The 17,064-nt window shown below is 43.1% G+C and overlaps 1 protein-coding gene across 1 annotated transcript in view; it reads right to left on the bottom strand.

The window, feature by feature from the left end:
* The window catches only part of LMBR1 (limb development membrane protein 1), a 72,565-nt gene extending 55,883 nt beyond the window's left edge, over positions 1-16,682 (bottom strand). The window contains exon 1 of the mRNA XM_081163776.1: positions 16,347-16,682. Coding sequence (XP_081019902.1) covers positions 16,347-16,409 — 63 coding nt within the window. The 5' untranslated portion in view covers positions 16,410-16,682. The remainder of the gene's footprint in view (positions 1-16,346) is intronic.
* Between the last annotated feature and the right edge of the window lie 382 nt (positions 16,683-17,064).

Raw genomic sequence — 17,064 nt, 5'->3', positions numbered from 1 at the left:
CCTCCTCACCGCCCAGAGGAGAGGGAACGGGAGGGGGTGAAGGGGGCCCTGGAGGGGAGGTGGATGTCAGGGAACTGCCATCGGAGGAAGCAGGAACCAGCAGGGGGAGAGGTGGGTCTCTGGTGGAAGGGCTCACGGAGGCTGGCAGAGACTCAGCAGCTGAAGCAGGAACCAGCAGGGGGAGAGGTGGGTCTCTGAGGGAAGGCGAGCAGGAGGGAGGAAACAGGGACACGTCCAGCGAGAACAGTGGGGAGGTATCTGAAGCTCCCATAGGGAGACCCACTCCTCGCCGGAAACTGTGACGCCGCGAGTCCAGAAGACGTGTTTCCGTTAAGGAGCTTTTATGCTGGAAACGATTCCGAAAGCAACCACTGTCGGAATCTGCATGTGACTAGAGCAGCCATGTCTGAGGGGCTCCGTCACAGACAGAGGTTTGTGGACTTGCACAAACTCTGAGGGACTACGATTTTACGCACAAGCAGCTCATCATCCCATCACAGTTTCCTTTCTTGTTCAGCTGCCTGTGTTTGTTCAGCTGCCTGTGTTTTGAGCATCAAGTCCCTTTCCAACTCAATGGGTGTATTTTCTGTTAATTTCGGTTTTGTGGGGCTTGTAGACAAAACATGGCCTTGCTCGCTCGTCTCTCGCAGCTTTCCCACGAGAAAGATAAGTTCTTGCAAATCAGCTCGTATTTCCCGACCTAGTTCCATTCTTGTAGTGTCCAAGAATCCCCTCTAGAGGGATTCTAGTTACTTTGTACTCTTTTCCCTTCCGATCCAAAAGTCAGATTTATTTGTATCAATCTTTCTTTACTTTCAATATTTTGTAACAATATAACCGGTTAAAATTTAAGCTTTCAGTTTTTCCCAACTTTGACAGCTAATTTGACAGCTGTCAAAAGTTTTCTGTAAATCCTCAGCAGGCTCTTTTCACGGGTTACTCCCGGGCTTGAGAAAGGTGGTACTTGATCCAAACAAATAAACTCTTGTCCTCCAGCACATTAGCTTAGTCCTTTAAATCCGTGGAATTTATATTTTTTATCCAATCATAACAATTCTTCTCGCAACCTTAGATGACAGATCCTTGCTTTAAGCTGTTTACAATAGGGGGGAGACGGACTTCCTTTTTTTTCACCTCCCCCGCTCGTACCAAATCCAAAACCGAATTATTTGTAATCCAATTTCCAAATTACTCACGGGTTGTTGCTCTTGATTTTAAGTCCAAATTTAGGTAGGAAGAAGTCAGCGCTCTCCGACAAACGGCATGCAGCTTCGCTTGGCAGGGGAAGCAGAAGACTCACAGCACCACGCCGCTCCCCGGCACCCGTTCCGTAGCCTTTAAAAAGGCTCCTTCACAGGTCGGGAGGGCGCTAGCGGTGCCCGCCAAGTCACCATGTCCATGGGCTCCGTGCCCGTGGTTTTTAAGGGTCCCCGTGTCGCTGGCACGGCAAGACCCAGCCCACTGTCAAGCCGATTCCCTCCGGAGCTCGGAGGGAATCCGCCATTAGTCGATCGCGCTAACCCGGAAGTCCCTCTAAAAACCCAACCATTCAAATTCATAATTTATGGGATGCCAATCCCCAATTCTACCGATAATTGACTAAGGCTTGCAATCCTATGTACACTTACCTACCAGCGAGCAAAGACTCCAGACTGTGGGGCTGCACAAAACATCTCATGTCAAAGGACAAAGTATAAAGTTTGCAATTTGCGCTACATGGGAAACAACTACTACTGTATGTCTTCCTTCTTACAATGACTGGCAACTGAACAGAGTGATCAGTGGAAATCAGCAGCAATGTATCTTTCTAACCTGATTTATTCTTTTGTATCCTATCAGACCTTGAACTTTTTCATTAAAAAAAAATCTTACAATCATCATCATCATACTAATAGAAACTAGGAGAATAGAATACAAAAGTGTTGGCAATGTGGTGCCCTCCAGCTGTTGTGGACTGCAACTCCCACCCTCCCTGCAGGGTCAACAATGAAGAATGATGGGAGTTGTAGCTCACAGAACCTGAAGGGACCAGATGGCTGCCCCTGGAATCAAGTGTCTAGAAAGAAAGAATGGCTGCCGTGGTTGAATAGGAATATTCTATGCTGCAACATTCTGTTGCAGGTCCCACTTGACTCTTACCATAATTGAAACATTCCGATACAAAATGTGATAAAAATGCAACATGAAAGTTAGTCTTTCCTCTAATAATGAGAGTCTGTGCAATGTAATGTTGCCCATGGATAGCAAATGGCCAAAGGATTGCACTCCTCACATACACAAATTTTACTATTAATCATGTTTAGTAGTCAGTATGCTGGTTTAGGAATAACACCAAACCATGGTTTGGCATTACATATATTAGAAGAGTAGTTAATAATAATACTAAAAGTACAAAGGCACAACTGTGCCTTAAATGTCTGAGTAGAAAAGAAGAATAGAGATTAATAAAACAACAAAAATAACTCTTCATAAAAATATTCTTTAACTTTAAAGTCGAGTTTCACATTAAATAATGACTGAAAGGCATCATGTAAGAAGAATGAACTCAGGATGAAAGGGAGAAATGAGCTAAGAGGAAGGCATGTTTGGCAAATCCTCGCCGTGATCAACTCCTACCTGGATCCAAAATTGGTCTCCACAGTTGCCTACGGACACACCATTAAGACCATATTCATGGAAGACAATCTTACTCAGCTATGAGTGATCGCCAAAGAAGAAGATTGACTGTATATTTGGATGGAAGTAGAATATTCCCTTCCCCCCATGCATATGTCAGGACTTAATCTGAGCTGGATTGTACCTGAACAGTATATTAATTTGCAATTTCTTTGGACTCTGGCTTTATTCACTGTGCTTTCACTTGAATTAGCTATCTCTAAATGCCAATAACCAGTTATATCAAATGACTGGACACATCAGCACTCTCCAGGCCAGCGCTTGTCAGCATATAGTACCCCATTCCTGCTTCAGCTCATCTTACCCAGCACTTGTCATTAAAACCCTGCAGAGTGCTTCTATTATCCTTCATTCTCAGGGTTTCAGGAAGGAGATAATGAAAAAACTAGAGGGTTGTTTATGCAAAGACTATTTTAAAATACATTATCTACAATTAATTGGCTAACACTTACGTTCTCATGCAAAAACACTTATGGATTAAAAATGGCTTGCTTTGCCAAGTTCAGTTTGACTGGAAGCAGGGTCATATTTAATTCTGAAACAGTACTTCCAACCCACAGCGAGAGATCTATTATTCCAAATTAAATCAGTGTGATTTAAAGCCAGAATAAAGGTAGTTCACATTTTTGCAGAGAACACCTAACGCCATGCAGGGATTTGCACATGCAATCAATTTCTGACTTCCAACTGCAGCTACCCATAATTTCATCACAGTGATCTTCAAAGTGTATTTTTAGGATAGAGTAGGAAATGGGTCTATAAACAATTTGTCAGGTGATGCTATAGAGGATAATCAAAAGTATATCCTTTCTTCACCTCTTCCTCATGCTAAACCTCATCCAGTGATCTACAACTAACCAACATGGTTGGCACCCATGTGTCTCGAGAGACAATGGAAGAGTGCACCTTTGGGGATGAAGCCAAACCATTGGAGGGTTACAGCATCTGCTGTGGCTGTAGAGACCGATACAGGAGGGACATGTTTTGTTACAGCAGGGGCAGATGAAGGCACTAGGAACTAGAGTGGTTAGATAAATCGCCTAGAATGAAACATTATACATAAGAGATGGCAGCTACCAGCATACCCTACAGATAGTTAATTTCACTTGCACAGTATTTTTCTGTTGTTCGGCTAGTGGTTGAGACTCCACCAACCAAACTACAAAATGATACAAGTGAAATTAACTGTCAGTAGGATACACTGGCAGCTGCCATGTCTTTTTACATACAATGTTTCATTCTAGTGATTTAACCACTCTCAGTTCCTAGACGTTTACACACCATATATTCTGTAATAGGGCAAAGACAGGTTGGCAATGTTATTATCACATTCCAAGCATATTGTGTCCAAGGACCAACATTTCTCATGGCTAGCGCTTGCAAAAGTAACTGAATTTAAGCTCTAGAACTTCTTTGTGATCAGATGCTGTAGTTAAAAGGTTGGTGATTTTTTGGTTTTTTTTAAAGGCCTAAAATCTGGGGCAGGGGGAGATTATACAGCCCTAAATCATTCCTTAGATTCCCCCAACCCCAACTCAAGAGATGGTTCTACAACAGCAAAATACTACATACAAAAAAAAGGTCAAATGATGCAGGTCTGACAAGAAGCTATAACAACTCATAGCAAGCAAATAAACACCCAAAAAGTGAGAGGCAGTCCACATTAATGCCCTGAAGTATATTAATTCTTGAATAAAAGCAGCAGGAAATATAACCATTTGTGCATCATCTTCAAATTGCTGATACAGAACTGCATGTAAACCTGGAAAGGCCCTAGTGCAGCCTTTTTCAACCTTGGGTCCCCAGGTGTTGTTGAACAACAATTCCCATCGCTCCTAGCCAGCATGGTCAGTGGTCAGGGATAATGGAAGTTTATCCAAAAATGCTGAATGTGTATGCGGATAGATGACTGCATGGAAACACATGAGGTTGAAACCAGGATGAAGTGGGAAGAAGCTGAAACATGTAAAACCACTTCCACATGTGCTCAAAAAAGCACAGCCATAATTGCAAATACAACCATGGATCCCTCAAAATAATTTTTAATTATTCCCAATATTTTATAATTCCCAATATTTTCCAAGCTTAGTGATAGAGAAACTGGTTACAGTGGTACCTCAGGTTAAGTATTTAATTCATTCCGGAGGTCTGTTCTTAACCTGAAAATGTTCTTAACCTGAAGCACCACCTTAGCTAATGGGGCCTCCTGCTGCCGCTGCGCCGCCAGAGCACGATTTCTGTTCTCATCCTGAAGCAAAGTTCTTAACCTGAAGCACTATTTCTGGGTTGGCAGAGTCTGTAACCTGAAGCGTATGTAACTTGAAGCGTATGTAACCCGAGGTACCACTGTATCTTGTAGGTTATCTTAGGACTCATGATACAACACAAATGCATAGAATCAACAGCAATGCCTTCCTTAAACTATCTTTCTCAGTGGTACTACTGTTGAGTCTGCAAAGCATTACAACTGTAAACCACATTAAAAGGTTTAGAACAATTTAGAACAGTTTCCCAAATTGAAAGCAGTGAATATAATTACAATTAGCAATCTTTCTTCTATACAGCAGGTGGCAACAGACTGATTCTAATGCAAGAGTGTTCCCATAAGGAAATGCTTGTGTCCTTCAGGGCCATTTGGCAACTAAACAAAGTACTAATAGCTACATGCAGATCCATCTCAAGCATCATAAATAAAGATATGCCACTCACAGACTTCTGCAAAGAATATCAAATCAAAATTTCATTTTTATTTGAATTCCTTGGTGCCTCAGAAATGCTTTAAAAAAATGGAAATGGGAGTGGGGGCATAATATTGTCAGTTGCCTTTGCTCATGAACTGCTTTGATTACAATTAAAGAGGTGAATCAGGAATTAATTTCATATGACAATAGTTATCCATCTTCCTTAGGAGAATGGTGAGCCTGGAAGACCTTAAGAATGATGGTATCATTCAAGAATTTCTCAGTCCAACCCATCTGTAGTATAACAACAACGATGGCCTATCATATAGGGTTGTCATAAGGATTACTGAGAAGGATATTGACAAGCTGAAATGTGTAGAGAGGTGGGAGACAAAGTTGGTCAAGGATCTGGAAACCAAGCCTTATGAGGAATGGTTGAAGGAGTTGGATATGCTTAGCTTGGGAAAGAAGAGACTGAGGAGACTGAGAGGAGATGTGATAGCCATCTTCAAACATCTAAAGGGCTGTCACATGGAAGATGGAGCATGCTTGATTTCTCCTGCTCTGAAGGCTAGGACCCAAACCAATGTACTCAAATTACAAGAAAGAAGATTCCGACTAAACATCAGGAAGAACTTTCTGACAGTAAGAGCTGTTCAAAAGTGGAACAGGCTCCCATGAGAGGCGGTGGACTCTCCTTCCTTGCAGGTTTTTAATTAGAGGTTGGATGAATCTAGCTGAGATTCTTGCACTGCATGGGGTTGGACTCGATAACCCCTGAGATCCCTTCCAACTATGATTCTATGAAATGTAGCTTCTGAGTGTAGAAGCATTCTTTACCTCAATTTTCAATGCCTGGAAGCCAAAGTTTACTTGGCATAACAACATAAAAAAGTCAAGTCTGTTAACCCTGCTAGATCATCCACCCATAGCAATGTCCTCAGAAAACCCAGGTCCATCACACTGATCTCTGAAATTCTTGCCATTGTAGAGGAAGGAACAATAGGCTAGATAATATTAATCTCACTGCTTCAGAAAAGAACGTTGAAAGGACTGTACTTTCCATACTCTCAAGCCTTAGCTTATTATTATTGGTTTTAAAAATGAAGTTCCCAATTAAAACAGAAGGGCAGTATGATAAAGCCACAACAATATCAAGTTCTCTTCTGCTGCTTTTTGTAACACACCTTTAATAAGGGCGAGGAACCTCTTGCCAATGGGCCAAATTTGGGGTACCATAGTTCCTAATTTGGTCCACGAGGCCGGTTTCCCCAAACCATGCCCATCTGCCCCACACCTGACATCTTATGTGATGTCAAGTGTGGGGCACCTAGTGGTGTGTCTGAATCATCTGTACAACAGAGTTCCCCTTGCAAAGCCCCTTGCACTGGTGTTCCCAGGCACCTGACAACCAGTTAGCTGTCAGACACTTGGGATGCACTGCAGAAGGGACAACCCACCTGTCCAGTCAGGAATGAGGATGGAGAAAGATCTGGTCATTTGGGTCAAAAGGTTCCTTGCCCATGCTAGAAGGTAAAAAAGGTGTATGTTCTTCTCCTACATTGACTGTTCTAGGCATGTAGAAGAAAATTTGAAAATAAAGAAGTTGTTGGCACAAGTTAATATGTTTTTAGCTTAAAGGTAAAGGTACCCCTGCCCATACGGGCCAGTCTGGCCAGACTCTAGGGTTGTGCGCTCATCTCACTCTATAGGCCGGGAGCCAGCGCTGTCCGCAGACACTTCCGGGTCACGTGGCCAGCGTGACAAGCTGCATCTGGCGAGCCAGCGCAGCACACGGAACGCCGTTTACCTTCCTGCTGGTAAGCGGTACCTATTTATCTACTTGCACCCGAAGGTGCTTTCAAACTGCTAGGTTGGCAGGCGCTGGGACCGAACGACGGGAGTGCACCCCGCCACGGGGATTCGAACCGCCAACCATGCGATCGGCAAGTCCTAGGCGCTGAGGTTTTACCCACAGCGCCACCCGCGTCCGTTTTTAGCTTAAGTTGATCTTATTTATATTTTAAATTGTTTGGAATACATGTTTGAAACTTTTGAGAACTTAATGTGTTTTACTGTTTGTAAACCACTTAGAGATTCTATTTATAATCAAGCAGTATATAAATCTTGTTAAATAAAATAAATAAAATTCCAAGGTGGCACTTTTACAATAAACTATATAAATAAAACTCAATATATCAAATTATTCATGATATTCTTTAGTATAGAACTACATCCCCACACCTGCATATTCATGGAAGCTAAGAGTTATAACTCATAAAAATTTATCCCAATGTATTGATTTTTCATACTTTTGATATGACAGATTTATAATACTCTACAAAAGCATTAAATTAGAACCAGTACTTTCCTCCCCTTAGAATAAATAAGAAACTAGCATTAAGCTTTTATGAACAAAATATAAGCACAAACAGAAGGATTTGGAGTCACAAAAAACATATTATTCTGTTTACAGCAGAATATTACTTCCTAACACAACTGGATAAAAGCAAAAATCAACAACCAACAATCAAAAACCAAGCAAATCACTCCCTCTTCTCATAGGCTAATGTGACGGGAGAGCAATCCTGCTTAATGCTGGGTTCCTGCTTAATGTTTCAAAGGCTCCCAACAACTAGCTGGCTGTCAAGCACTTTGGCAGCTGCTCAAAGCAGGCTTTGATCAAGCCCAATTTTTATCAGTATGATGTCAGGTCAGGTACAGGGCAGGTGAATGTGACTTGCCCAAAATGGACTCAGGGGCCAAATGGGGAAGCCTGGTGGGCCAACACTGACCTGAAGGCTGGAGGTTCCTCACCCCTGATTTAAAGCATTCGGATTTGGTCCATGACATGCAAGTTCATATGCCCACTCAGCCATAAGTTGCACTGGTGACATTAGGACAAAGGCTTGCCTGGCACCTTTGTTGCGTATCATTAGGCACCAGGCAAAAACATTCCTCTTCTCCCAGGCCTTTGGCCACGTAAACAATCTATGGCCTTTTAAACTGGGAGGTGTGTTGTTTCTATTTGTTACTATGATACATATTTCATTTTTTCATGGTAAAGCACCATGTAATTCTCAGAATAAGGGTGATATAGAAATTTAATTCATTCAGTGGTTTTCAACCACGGTGCCATGGCACCCTGGTGTACCTTAAATGATGGTCAGGGGTGCCATGGGCAACACTAGCCTCTGTCCCTCTTTCCTTCCCTCCCTCCTCTGATGCCCTCTCACATCTCTGCCTACCCCAAGCTTGCATAGCTGTTTACTGCAGCAGCCCTGGCTATAAGCTCTGCAAAGGAATGGTGCCTGAAGGAGGCAGCTCTCTTTAGGGTAGGGTGAGGGCATCTCAGAGACCAGAGAGAGCAGCAGCAGCTGCCTGGAGGACTCCCAAGGAGAAGAGGGGGGCATCAGGAGGCTGAGGGAACACTCCACAAGGGAGGGTGTTTGAAAAAGGATGAGAGGCTGCCAGCTCTGCAGGCAAGGGGGGACATAGCTGCACTCCAGAGCCCCACACAAATGCCCTAAAAAGAATGTAGTTGGCCAAGGTAGCCGTGGACTTAAAAAGGTTGAAAACCTCTGAATTAATAAATTAAACTAATTAATAATAAACTCACAGTTAACCCCATGGGGAAAGTATGAGGTGCAAATATTAAAATAAGACTCTGAGCTTTCTCTAGTTATTGTAGATCGTACCATTTTACCAAATATTTGCAAAAATATTTGTGAAAAGGAATAAATGCTGAAAAACCTGATGTTTCCCAAAGACCATAGAACAAGTTTATTAGCTGAGCAGGAATCTGGATTTTGGGGAGCCATTCAAATTCTTGCCCAGCCAACAGAATTCCCAGACCCAACCTCAAAACTTTAGGACTGTATTACATCGCCACATTCACTGACAATACTGAACAATAATTTTAAATAATCAAATTTCAACAAACCATGGATTAGTCTATGAAGCCTCCTCATTTGGGCAAGGCATGCCCATATGCCCAACCTCTGACATCAAACATGACACAGTTTCAGTGTAGGCTGTTTAAAAGTCCTTTTGCAAACAGCCCACACTACTCTTTGAAGTCCCAACAACTGGGGCTACAAAGTGCATCACCTGCTGTTACAGTGACTATAGTAACCCCACCTGCCTGCCAAATTTGGCCCAGCAGGCATGGGGAGGCATGGTCCACCAGGATTCGCTCAATTTCCAACTACCAAAATCCAAAATAAATGCGGATTTATAAGTGTGTGAAACAGGCACTGCAATACTAACATGCCTGCTGCTGTGGCTTCAAGTAACCAAAGGAAAAATGTAACAATGATGACTGAACAGTTCAAACCCACTCTGGTCAACATTCACACAGAAAGAGAATACATTTCACCTTGAACTCAGCTGAATAAATTTCTATCCATTTTTAGCTTCCCAGGAAAACAACTGTCTGTGATGCAAGCCCTACAGGTCAAATAAAGGACCAATTGTACTGTTCTTTAGAAGATTATCAGCAACATGCCAGGTAGGCCAATTAATCAAGAGTTATAGTGAGAAGAGAAAAAGCTTTCAATCCTAACATTATCACATTCTTGTAACATTAACACATTCACGTTAATACTTGGCTTCCATTCATGGTTTGTCTGGAAAGAAAACAAATCTGTGAGCCTGGTTTCACACTTCACAACAAGCCAGGTTCTGTATTGGTTTGGGCATGTTTCCTCTCCCACATTGGCACAGTAAAGGCAGAGTAGGAGAAGAGCACTGGTGCACATTAATTTATTTTAAACTATGGTCTAACAGTAGGAACAAACCCAGCCAAAGAAAAAATAGCATCTCCAAGGAGACATTGAAAAATTACTTAAAAGACAGATATTGATTGGTAGTTTGTGTGGAAAAACTAAGAACAAATGGCAGCAGCCAAATCACAAATATATGTGATTGAGTACCCACATTTTCCCTTAATTTTTAGAAGCCACATACAACACTGGATCCAATCTAACTGTAAGCACACAACCTGATAGCTCAGTCAGCACAGCATAAGACTCTTGATTTCAGGGTTGTGGGTTTGAGCTATGCATTGGGCAAAAGATTCTTGGATTGCAGGGGTTTGGACTAGATGACCCTTGCGGTCAATTCCAACTCTACAATTCTGGGGTTCTATTATCAGAAAATCATATCTACCTTCAGCAGAGAAATGGGAGTGAGTAGGAGCAGGTGAAACCAAGTCCATGCCCCGCCCCCTTCATCTCTTGGAACACTTATCAATGCAACTGTTGACTTTTCTACTGCAGTTACTGCATCTGGACTGAAGGAGGGGCCATAAATACAACACCCCACCTGTGAACAGAACAAAATTCATATTCACGGAAGAGGGATTTCTCACTTCCCCCTACCTTCTGCAGTACCCAATAATCTTCTCCTGGGTTTGGAGACCCTTGGGAATAGTGTGCGATATTGTGCACATGGCTCCAGATAGAGGGGGGAGTTGGCTGATATCTCCCCCCTTATGTGAATAGAGGAGCAACTTAGGAGCCAAGTTAATGTTCTTCATCCATATAAATTTGCCCTTTGATTGGATTAGGAAACTAAAAACTGCCATACATAATTAGTTCTTAGACAAAAGTAGTCAAGTAGTCATTCCCACCATAGTAGACAAATGACCTCTTGGAAGGGATTGAGAGAAACCATGAATTAACAACCATAAATTAACTCTATGCAACATATTCTATTTAACACACCTACATGGAAAAAATACCCAGAGGATCTAATTTATACCAGGGAATTTCACTCAATAAAGCAGAATGAATGCCATTTACTTAGACAGTAAATAAGCACTGAGGATGAAAAAACTGTATTTAATTATTGTTTCCAGATTTTCCAGAAAACTAATTAAGGATTTATATTTAAGATTTTCATGAAACAATAGCACCATGAGTAGTCCTTTAAACTTTTGCAAGAAGACCCTAAATTCTACACACAAATCATCGAAACTATAAATTTATTATCATTCACATTTGTTCAACTGGGTTCTCCTTAGAACTGTTGCCATGGTCTGGGAGCTTCTGGAGGGATATACAGTGGTACCTCAGGTTACATTCGCTTCAGGTTACAGACTCCGCTAACCCAGAAATAGTACCTCAGGTTAAGAACTTTGCTTTAGGATGAGAACAGAAATCGTGCTCCGGCAGCGTGGCAGCAGGAGGAGGCCCCATTAGCTAAAGTGGTGCTTCAGGTTAAGAACAGTTTCAGGTTAAGAACAGACCTCCAGAATGAATTAAGTACTTAACCTGAGGTACCACTGTATATGCATTTAGCATTGAGAGGGTCATAGGAGTCTGGTGCAAGGCAACCAGAAAAGTTATGTCTTTTGATCACTGGCCATCAATCAACATATTAAAACTGAAGCAATAAAGCTGCTGGCACATTTGTAAAGCTAAGCAGGGTCTGATATGGTTTCAATTGGATGGGGATTGCAAGTTGAGATTCCTGCATTGCAGGGGGTGGACTAGATGACCCTCAGGATCCCTTCCAACTCTACAATTCTAGAACTCATTTCTTTCCATTGAGTTGTGATCTCAATGAATCAGTCAACAAACTTTCTAAACTGCAAGTCATCTCATTTCTGGAAAATGTATCGTGCATTATTTATAAACATGTAGCCTTTAAAAATGCTAAGTTGGCATATTTGGTGCATCTCAACCATCATTTACCCTGAATGCTATCACTTCAAAGACTGAAAAGGATGTTATAAAAAGAAATTCCACACTGGAGTTTTATAATTCGATAGAAAGGAAGTGAAGGCACCCATGGTGCAATTTCACTTCCAGAAAGTCCATTTTCTCATATATTGCTAAGAAAATGTTACAATTTGTTTGATGTTTATCTGTATTTTGAGTCTGATTAATCTTTTATTCAAAGTCTCAGTGAAGCAAGGGACTAGGTGAGGAAAGCTATCTGAAGCTGAATCCAAACAATGATGGCATGATGACATGGGTACAAGAAACTGACTACTGTATTATTCTTTGGTAAATTTGTTGTACGTTTGTGCGGTCTGAAGAACAAAGGATGGTATGACTGCCAAGTCCACTTTCACAAACTAAATTTGTAGCTATTTAAAATGCAAACTAGGTTCATAGCACCAGGAGAATTGGACCAACAGTAAGAAGATGCTGCTGAGAATTATGAAAAAAGCAGAAGGCTAACTTAAGGTATTAGTTATTATGCAACTTTTGCACAACACAGAAGTGTTGCTGTGCTATGTGTGGGCTGCAATTTCTGAGAAGGACTTAAAATTCAATTTACTGAAAATATCAGCTTACAACTGAAGAGAAAAAAAAAGGTTTTATAAAAGACCAAAGCTGAGTATAACAAATCCTCAGAAATGAGAACAGACTCTCAGTTGTTCACACCTTGATCTAATAAAACAAGCAAAACAAGAAGGGTCACTATAATCAAAACCAACAAGCTAAACATTCTGGTCTACTCCTACTCTGAAAGGCAGGATTCTCCATGCATTAAATGAACAATGTGTCCCAGGCCACAGGAACCAGCCTGATTCCGGGAATAGTGTAGTGCAAAAAAGCAATTAAGGAAGTATGCCAGGTTACAAAAAGCTTCCAAGAACACTAATTTTATCTAACCTGTTACAGTTTTTTTCAATAAAAAATTAGAGGCCAAAACTGAAAACACAGTTTGGGGGAAGTATACCATAACATTCCTAGAGAAAAACTATATATTCTATTTCTGGTTAAGAACAGCATTTAACACAGGCTGAGCAACTATAAAATCCATTACCAAAAGTATTGTGTAGAGGAGATGACGTAGTCCTGTGACACTGAGGTGTTAACCACATATTCCCTCATTCTGATGCATGCCATGCTCAGTCTGGAGAAAGTGTGAAAGACGTGTGTAAGGAAAGAAGGAACGCAACAAGCCACCCCATACTTGCCTATGGAATTTACAAAGCAACATGGTGGTTTTAAGTACTGTCTTTATCTAACATTAAAATCAGCCGAAGGAGAGAGAAATGTAAAATATTACACTGGGGAGTATTGAATAATAGGATGGAGGGCATGCCTTACAGCACAACAATTTAAGGTGGCATCAGGCAATAAATAAGCAGGAGTACAATCTACTCACACATCCAACTTTTCAGTATTAAATTGGCACATCACTTCATGGGGAGACGTGCAGATTCACTTTTGTATCTGCGGGGGTGGGGAGATGTGATAGAACCAAAGTGGACAACTCTGAAGAGGCCATACAGACAGTTATGTATTTCTGAATGTACCCAGCATGAAACTATGCAAAGTTGGGGGGGGGGCGGACAACAGATTGGGGAAGAATGCTTTGAGTATAGTATTTAGTATGATGTAGGGAAAAGCAAAACTTTAGTGGGTACAGAGACACAAAGTACATAGCACTTACGAGGCAGTTGGCTAATACGGGACTGATGTGGAGAGGCTAGACAAATGATGTACTCTTGTACTTGACTGGCACATGTTCAACAGTGTGTGTCAGCATTAGAAATATTTGGCCATGAAATTCACTTGGTAACCTTAAACCCATTACCCTAACCTACTTCACAGGGTTGTTATGAAGTATAGTGGGGTGGGGGATCCATGCACTTTTTGAGCTCCTTTGGGGGCAAAGTGAGGTACAACTTTTTTCCCAAAAGTTGATGGTAGTCAATTGCAAACAACATGACCTCTAGAGATTCATCTATAAATGTGTGGGGAATCTTTTTCAGCATGAGGGCTGTATTCCCCCATTGGCAACCTTATGGGAGTGGCATGCCAGTTTAGGTGGGACTAGAGAGAAAACTGGGTGGAACAATAGGCATGACCACACACAAAAAGTAGGGTGTTTCTTTATGCACATACATCTCTCTATGCTTTACTCTGGCAATTAAGAAACATTATCCCAGTTCAAGGACACATTCCAGTCAGTAAAAAGCTGATGAGGAGCATGACCTGTGGAAAATCCCAATGACCAAATAATGAGGCCTGGAGGGTCACATTTGCACCCGAGGTCTGAGGCTTCCCATCTGTTCTAGAAGATGGAAATACAGTGGTACCTCGGGTTAAGAACTTAATTCATTCTGGAGGTCCGTTCTTAACCTGAAACTGTTCTTGACCTGAGGTACCACTTTAGCTAATGGGGCCTCCTGCTGCGGCCACAGAGTTTCTGTTCTCATCCTGAAGCAAAGTTCTTAACCCGAAGTACTATTTCTAGATTAGCGGAGTCTGTAACCTGAAGCGCCTGTAACCCGAGGTACCACTGTATATGCAACAATCCTGCACACCTGCTCAGTACATGATAGGCAAAAGTAGTAGATGGTATTTATAGAAGGGCTGTGGTGACACCATATACTTCCAGGCTTGGGTTAAGGTTTGGATTATGATCTGGAGCTAGGAAGCACTTTATATGCAAATCAGAATGGCATAAGCTTCTTTGTAGAATGTACTCCCACATTCAGCACAGGAGGTAAAAGCAGTGGATAGCTGGATACATCAAAAACACATCACTTGTGCAAAAGGTGATGGACTGAACTTTGAATGCTTCTATTTTACTCAGAAATTAGTACCAATGAAACTAATGAAACCACTGAGAAGTTTTATTACAATCAAGCAGTATATAATTTACTTACAGGTACTGAGAATCAGAACTAGAGTACAGCTACAGTGTGTGTGGTACAGTCAATACAGCTGCCGTACTTGGTATGGGCTGTGTTTGGGGAGAGGGTTATATGAGAATGAGGAAGACACTCTCCTGCAGGAATGTATGATACATACCACTTATATTGGCTGCAAAGGTTTTTTCTCTACCCTGTATACCCATCCTGTGGGCAGTCATATGAGCATAAGCTTTTCCAAGTGAAAAGATCTTTGTGAACTAAGTGTCAGTCAGTCAACACTTTATATGCTGAAATGAAAGGTCACTGCAAGAGCGTCCCATGAATACATTTGACCCACATAACTTATGCCCAATAGAGTGCAAAAGTATCCCATGAACACATTTGACCCACATTACCTTGTTTGTTTAATATATTTCAGACATGTTTGTTTACATATTTATTATATTTCTAAACTGTTCTTCACCTGAAAGGGATCCCAGTGTTATATACAGCAAGTAATAAATACAGTAACACAATGCTGTTTTAAAGTCACAGACCATAAAACCAACTTACAGCAAGTACCTGACATAAGCAAAACCCAGAACTCTGTCTACAGAGACATCCCAGACTCTTAAGAACAATGATGCTGTTAAAGGGTGGTAAAGTGCTATTTATTATTCTACCTCCTCTGCCTATGGTGGGAACAAAAGAATTATAGAAATAATAATAATAATAATAATAATAATAATAATAATAATAATAATAATAATAATAATAATAATAGACACCCTGCGCAGGTGTAGAAACTCTTTAGGCCAATCCTCCTTGGAGACAGAAACTATGACCAAACACTTCCAAAGCTGCACAAAAGTGCAACGCGGTTAATGGTCTCATTACATGTTTGCCTTCGCAACTACTGTACTACATAATGCTTAAAAGCCTGGCTTTAGTCCCTAAGCAGCGACAGTAGGGGCAACACGCACACAAATAGGGAAAAACGTGGAACAGTTTCTTTAAACTGAAAGGCGAAGCGTGACTTGAGGAAGGCGAGGGAGGAGGGTGCAACTTAACCACAAGGGAAGTCCTTTTTTTAAAAAAAACAGCAGCAGCAGCAGCAGCGTCTACCAACTGCCCGGGCGCATAAAACGCAGGTGCAAGTCACACGAGCCCGCTCGGCGCCGCTTGCAAAGCGAGAGCGCAGCGCCGTCTCCCCGCACGCGGGGGCGGTGTGGGCGGGCCTTCGTGAGGGGGGGGATGGGGGCAGAGCAAGCGGGGTCGACACGTTAGAACCGTGGGGGGCGGTTTCGGAGGGAGGGCGAGGGGGCCGTCGAGGGAGGCGGTGCCAGCAGCCCCGAAAGGGCCCTCGGTTCCCGGCGGCTACGCACCGTGTACTCCCGCACTTGGCTGTGGAAGTTCTGCTCGCGGATGGTCACCTCGTCCGCGTCCATCCTCTCATCGCCGCCTCGCAGCCCCCTCAGGCAATGGCGGCCGCCGCCCCAGCTCCTCCTGCTTCCAGGGCGACGGGCGGGGGACCATGGCAGGGGGCGGCGGCGGATGCCCCTGACACCTGGGGGGGAGCGGGTGAGGGAAAGAGGGCGGAGGGGGCGGGAGTGAGGCGCGGGCACGACGCGACACTTAACGACGCGCGCCGCCGCCGCCGCCTCCTCGCTCCCTCGCCGCGGGGTCTGTCACACACCGTCCTGCGGCTGAGGGGGGCGGATCGGACAGCCTCTCTGAGGGGGTACCTCGCTCAAGGGTGACGCTGCGCCTGCGCAGACGAGGCAGGGGGGCCCGCCTGCGCGAAGGGCGGGCAGCGGGCAGGGCCTCCGCGACCACGGCGCTCGAGGAGGAGGGCGGGGCTTAAGCAGCGAGGGTGTGGCTACCGCCGCCTCTTCTGCGGGGCGCGAGCAAAAGCTGCGAAGAGCGCGCGCGCCTCTCGAGGGCGGAGCTTGCCAGCGGGAGTGGGCGAGGCTGCGGAGTTGTTGACTTAGGAAGAGACATTGGGAAGACGTGGAGCCAAAGATGCAAAGTAGGGCGGGGCTTAGGCAAAGGTTTGCGGGGTTCGAAATAGGCGGAGCCAGTGTGGCTATTCCACGAGGAGGC

The sequence above is a fragment of the Podarcis bocagei genome (genome assembly GCF_964188305.1).
Source record: "Podarcis bocagei genome assembly, chromosome: 12".
Classification (NCBI taxonomy): domain Eukaryota; kingdom Metazoa; phylum Chordata; class Lepidosauria; order Squamata; family Lacertidae; genus Podarcis; species Podarcis bocagei.
The sequence above is the reverse complement of the archived record's forward strand: the minus strand, read 5'-3'. Positions and strand labels throughout refer to the sequence as shown.